The sequence below is a fragment of the Trichechus manatus genome, unplaced genomic scaffold, assembly GCF_000243295.1.
Source record: "Trichechus manatus latirostris isolate Lorelei unplaced genomic scaffold, TriManLat1.0 scaffold00022, whole genome shotgun sequence".
Lineage (NCBI taxonomy): Eukaryota > Metazoa > Chordata > Mammalia > Sirenia > Trichechidae > Trichechus > Trichechus manatus.
The window spans coordinates 18932299-18939000 of record NW_004443958.1 but is presented as its reverse complement, the minus strand read 5'-3'; the positions used below and the strand labels follow the sequence as shown (position 1 = coordinate 18939000).

At 41.4% G+C, this 6702-nt stretch overlaps 1 protein-coding gene across 1 annotated transcript in view; it reads left to right on the top strand.

Annotated features, from left to right (window-relative positions):
- HHLA1 (HHLA1 neighbor of OC90) overlaps positions 1 to 6702 on the top strand; it is a 32564-nt gene that overhangs the window by 12178 nt on the left and 13684 nt on the right. The window contains 2 exon segments of the mRNA XM_004373037.1: positions 4380 to 4463; positions 6558 to 6614. Coding sequence (XP_004373094.1) covers positions 4380 to 4463; positions 6558 to 6614 — 141 coding nt within the window.

Here is a 6702-nt window from a genome sequence, read left to right as displayed (position 1 = left end):
GCCTTGAGAGGCTGTACACTACCCTGAGAGGCTGTACACTACCTTGAGAGACTGTACACTACCCTGATAGACTGTACACTGCCTTGAGAGGCTGTCCTACCTGAGAGGCTGTACATTGTGTCATTGGTCAAAGCCTTTGGGGAAGACGTTTTTGTGGATAATCTTCAGGTCTGGATCACTTTCTTTTGAATATTCTCAACTCGGACATAGACTTCTGGTGAGAGTATATTTACATAGTTTTCTTTTTTTTTCCAAAATGGAAATAGCTTAATTTTTATTAATTTTTAAAATAATAGACAGTAATGTTAAAATGCAATGCAACATGGACAGGTACAACCAAGAATACAAAGATATCTGATATCTCAACATCCAGAGGTAATGGCTATTAACATTTTAATGAACATCATCCAACATTATCTATCTAATCCACTTGTCTATCCCACCTATCATCTAACCCACCTATCTAACCTATCTATCTACCCATCCCGCTCTACATATAAGGAACCATTCTCTGCATTAGTTAGAACACAGGCTATGCTACCATAACCTCCACCCTCCCCCCAAAAAAACCACACCCATTGCCATTGAGTTGATTCCTAGCAACCCTATAGGACAGGGTAGAACTGCCCCATAGGGTTTCCAAGCAGACTGCTATATCTTTCTCCTGAGGAGGAGCTAGGGGGTTTGAACTGTTGACCTTTTGGTTAGCAGGCGCTACTACTGTGCCACCAGGGCTCCTGTAACAAACCCCCCCACCAAAAAAAGAAAAACAAAACCAGTTGCTGTTGAGTCAATTTGGACTCATGGCCACCCCATGTGTGCAGAGCAGAACTGCTTCATAGGCTGTGACCTTTCAAAAACAGATTGTCACGCCTGTCTTCTGAGGTGTCTCTTGGTGTGTTTCAGCTGCCAACTTTTTGGTTAATAGTCAAGCACTTACCCCTGAAACTATGGCCCTGGATGCTCTGTTAACCCAGAAATGAAACCATTCCCAAATCCCGCTCTTCAGACAAAGATTAGAAAATAATACACTTGAGGAGTGTGCTTCTTAGTTCAATCAGATACACGAGACCAAATGGGCAGCTCCTATCCGGAGGCAGGATGAGAAGGCAGGAAGGGACAGGAACTGGCTGAATGGACACAGGGAATCCGGAGTGGAAAGGGGGAGGGTGCTGTCACATTGTGGGGATTGCAACTAATGTCACAAAACAATGTGTATAAATTTTTGCATGAGAAATGAACTTGAGCTGTAAACTTTCACATAAGCACAATTAAAAAAAAAAAAAGTCATACGCTTAACTGTTTGCATCACCCAGGGACTCCATGCTACCATAACAAGTGACCTCAAAATACAGTGGCTTAAAGAAGGTAGGCTCATAGTGACCCCATAAGGCAGAGCAGAAATGCCCCATAGGGTTTTCTTAGCTGTAAAGCAGATTATCAGTTCTTTCTCCCACAGAGCCACTGGATGGGTTTGCTATGAATCAGAATCAACTTGAAGGTGCCTAACAAGCCAACAAAGAAGGTGGAAGTTAATTGCTTCCATGTGTGACAAACTGGTTAAGCATTTCAGGGCTGGTGTGAAAGAGCCCTGGTGGTACAAGGTTAAGCACTTGGCTGCTTACTGAAATGTGGGTGATTTGAACCCACCCAGAGGGAGTATCTGCTTCCATAAGGATTACGGCCAAAAAAACCCTATCGAGCAGTTCTGCTCTGTCACATGGGGTCACTATGAGTTGGAATCAACTCGATGGCCCCAAACGTGACGATTTGATGGTTTGGAGGCCCAGGCTCCTTCTAGCTTGTTGCTCTGCCTTCCCTAAGATGTTACTCTTGTTCTCATAGTAGAAGAAGGCTTGCCACCAGATCCACACTCCAGCCAGAAGGAAGGGGAGAAAGGAATTGAAAGACACATCCATTCCCTTTAAAGTCACAGCCTGGAATTCACTCACGGTTCTTCCTCTTATGTTCAGTCAGCCAGAAATTAGTCATATAGCCACATCCACCTCCAAAGCACACTTAGAATTGTACTCTTTATGTTCAACCTCCATGTGCCCAACTAAAATTTGATGTTCTGTTATTAATGGAAGAGGGGAGAATGGATATTAAGAGACAACCATCAGTATCTACCATGTTTTTCATGTAGTTTTATAATACACTTTTAAGACTAATCCAGTATGTCCTAAAATTTATTTCATTCCGATGAATATAAATATGCCTCATCCTTCATTCAAAATGTATAGTGTTTGTTGAAACAATGTACCATAACTCATTTCATTTGTTTCCTCTTGATGGAAACTTAGCTTGTTCTGATATTTTTACAAGTATAAACAATACTGTGATGACACCTGTGTATAATCACTTGGAGTACTTGCCCAATTATTTCTGTAAAATAAAGCCCTAGAAATAGAATTGTTGGCTGACAGGAAAATGATTCTGTGGTAATTCAAACTGCTAAAATTTCTTGTAGAAATATTGCATACATTTATACTCTTACCAGCAATGTTTGAGTATCTGTTTTTCCTCATCCATGCCAACACTGAATATTAACAGACAGTCTTTAGTCATGGCTAATGGGATAGGCAAAAAAAGTTTTTTCCTACCTTTTATGTATATTTGAAGGTAGTCAAAAATAATCCATAAATGAGTCTTGGTAGTAAATTAGGCAATAAAATTTTTTATCAAAACAAAGAAAATCTTTGATATAATGGTAGTTGATTTTCTTCCAAGCCTTGTAAGCGGATTCTGAAGGCAGTTCTAAGGGGAGAGTTGCCAAAATGTGTTGATTAAGAGATTGTATGAGCAGCAATGTTCCCCTAGGAAGAGCCGATTATTGGCCTAAGACAGAGCTCAGCTGTCTATCATGTACCAGCTATGGGAGCTTGGGCAAGTTCCATCACCTCTCTGCACCTTGGGATTCTATCCTTGGTGTCTTGGCTCCAGAGCCATGCTCATAGCTTCTAGGCAATATTAATAATGGAGCCCAGTACTGTAGTTTATTGGTCTGTTTTTGAGTTTGCTTCTCTCACTAACTTCAGTTTCCTGTGGGCAAAGATGGTTCCTTACACAATTTTTCTTCTCCAGTGCCCACCATATGTCTGGCACATTGAAAACACTCAATGATTGTTTATTAGATAAATGAATTAGTAAACAAAGGAGAATTTTGAAAAGTAGGAAGAAAATAAATGGAGTGAGTAATGAGATACTATCCTTCCTCAATTTCCTCAATGTGACTGAAAACAGATTGGTCTAAAGAGACATAGAAAGGAATGTACTAACTTTGTCTACTTCTGCATAGGCAGGTGTCTACACCAGTATAATGTACTACCACCTCTCCATCCAGGAGATCAACCACATGTCTGTGGAGATATTACCACATTGCTCTGGTTCACAGGCAGTAGTGCCCACCTCCTGCTGGTCAACATTCCACTTGTTGTCACATGACATTCACCTGCCTCTCTGGGTGCTGCATTTTCAGTCCTTTAAGGTCATGTTGACTTGCTTCTGCCCAAGCTCATATTCCTGTTAATTAGCAAAAGAAACATGTATATAAAATTCCAACTGGGAAATTATCCGGCAGACCCAAGAAGCTTCCTCTTTAGAAAATCATTGTCTGGGGCCCCTAGAATCCACATTGCTTGCTTTAGAAGCCAAGAATTTGTTGGATCCCAGAGAATGCTAAATGAATAGAGGCAGTGGTGGAAGCTGATTGGCTCATAGTATATTAGGAGCTTTCGTTGGCCAATGGCACCCGCCATGTTAAGCAATGGCTCTTTTCAAACCCTGTTCGAAGAGAGAGTTCACAAAGATTTAACAGGCTGAAATATTATAAAATTGTCCTAGTCTTCTCCCATCAGCCCATTGAAAGTGGGCAAAAGGAGAGGTTCCTAGTGCTATTTTCAATAGGGCCCTTGTCTCTTTTGATAGTCTATACTTTATAACCCACTGCTGAACTTGACACTGCATTTTGAGAATCCAGAATTCTGTGTTACGTATCTGTGGATCTGCTGCTTCTCAGACGGATTTGGTACTCGAAAACAATTAGATGAGATAACAGGGGTTGGTGGAAACCCCTGAAAAACCATTATTCAGCAATGTGACCTTTCATTTCTCTTTGGTGTTGGCAGAGAAGGAGTTGGGGGAAGAGAGCAATGGAAGGAGAAAGGGGACTATAACAGTGGATCAAAAGTTTCCACATGACTTAAAATTAGATTTTTTTTTTTCAGAATTGGTAGTATTCTTTGTATGACTGTTAATATTCCTCAACTCACTGAACTAAATCAAACTTGTAAAATCTATCCTGAGAATTCCACAAACAATATATTTCCTGCCTCAAGTATCAGAATCAGAAATGTAAACCTTCTTCGCCTGTCTTTCAGATTTCACAGCCCTGCTGGTGGACGTCATTGGAAATTCTGCCAGCTACCTCACAGAACTTTTTAAGTCAACCTCCATCCTCTCAGGTTGGTTTATCTTAAAAATTCTTGGTAAATTTGAGGTCTGGCATCCTTGTGGGATATAATTAAGCCTACTAGACTCCCACCGCTACCTCTGCCACTGGAAGTCTGAAGTAGAATTGACAGAGATACGCCTCATTTATCCTGTGGCTTCATGTAACTCCTCATTTCCCAGTTGAAAAGCACAGATCTAGTCAATTACCCAACAGATGGTCTCAATAGAAGGATGGAGCAGCTACTTTAAAAGTAGGGAGGGAGGAAGAAAGAGAAATGATAATAGATGTCACTAGGTGCTGGGGACTCTTGAAAGTGCTTTGCATGTATTCTGTCATTGACTCCTCACTAAACCCTATGGGGTAGGTACTCCATTTACTGCACTTTACAAGTGAAGAAATGGGAACCTGCCCAAGATCATTCTGCAGCACTAGAATTCTAACTCAGGCAGACTGGCTCGGAAGTCCATGTTCTTTGTCACTATGCCAATATGTGTGATAATAGTGTCCTGTTAACAATAACAATTATTGCTATTAGAACTACTTATTGAGCACCTCTTACCTGCCAGGCACCATACTTAGCCCTTCACACACATTGTCTCATTGGATCCTCATAGCAATACCATGAGGAATGAATGTGCAGCCACAGATCCACAGGCTTTTAGGCAGAATCTTTGGGACCAAGTATGCTTAGGCATTTGGAATTTCTCAGACTTTTAAAGGTCTAATAGCATGTCCTGGTGGCACAGTAGTCAAATGCTTGGCTGCTAACCGAGACGTCAGTGGTTCGAACCCACCAGCTGCTCCACAGGAGAAAGATGTGGCAGTCTGCTTCCTTGAAGATTACAGCCTTGGAAACCCTGACAGGCAGTTCTACTCTGTCCTATAGGGTCACTATGAGTCGGAATCAACTAGATGGCAATGGATTAATAGGGTATGTACACCATACATGATATAATGCCTCCAGCAGTAACAGGGCAGCCTGCTGTAATTGAAAATTTATTTTTAAATGTTTGAAATATGTATAAATGCATAATGAATACGTATAAATGCATAAATCAAATAGTTACTTAGCAAAATGTTTGACTGTTTACACTAAATGGGATAAATAAAGATTATACATCACCTTCCTTTGATCAAGTAAGGTTTTGCCACCAAATGAGTTTTGGTACCAGGGCTTCAAACCCGTTCAGAATGGTTCAGTAATTGCTGACATAAATGAGGGCAGTGTAGGCACTGCATAGCAACCAAATCCGTTGCCCGAGGTATTTTGACCTAAGTAGGAAACAAACAGAGGTGCCCCGCTCAAAGATGGTGGCCGACTTTGCTGCTTTGAATGTGTGTCACTCTCCACAGTCCTGCCAATAATCCCATCTCCTGCAACTTTTGGGACCCAGGCAGGAGACTGAAGTATTGGCAGGACTGTGGAAAGTGACACACATTCAAAGTGGCAAGGTCAGCCGCCATCTTTGAGCGGGGCACCTCTGTTTGTTTCCTACTTAGGTCAAAATACCTTGGGCAACAGATTTGCTTGCTATGCAATGAGGACTCTGTCCTCGTTTATGTCGGCAATAATTGTAAAGAAGGGATTTAAATTTTCGTTGTTGTAAAGATGGGTAAACTGAGTGCTGGAGTGGTCAAGCAGTTCACTCATGCCCGCATACCTAGTAAGTGGCAGAGCTGATGTTGTAACCCTGGAAGCTGACCCCCGGAAGCCATTACATTATACTGAACTCCCACCATCCTTGCAATAAAAACAAAAAACAAACAAACAAACCGAAAATCAGGGCTGTTTTAAGAATCATAAGTTAGCCTTATTTTCCTATAGCATCCTCAGCTTAAGATCTCCAGCTTACTTTGGAGCCCTGGTGGCAACAGTGGTTAAGTGTTTGACTGCTTACCAAAAGGTCAGCAGTTTGAATCCACCAGTTGCTCCTTGGAAACCCTATGGGGCCGTTGTACTCCTCTGTCCTATAGAGTTGCTATGAGTTGGAAATGACTAGATGGTAACAGGTTTTTGTTTTTGTTTTTGTTTTTAATTTATTTCAACTACAAAGTAGTTTCTGAGCTCTCTCTAAGCCCCTGTGCGTGCTTGTTTGTATTACAGTGAGTCAGACCAATGGATCTGACTGCATCTTCATCTGTATGATGACAGGAAAGTCAGGTGAAACATCAGTCCTTCCTTGACAAACTCTCTGGGCTGAGAATCAGACACAAAACTTCAGCTGATGAGTCCAAGGTTTTATCCTGTC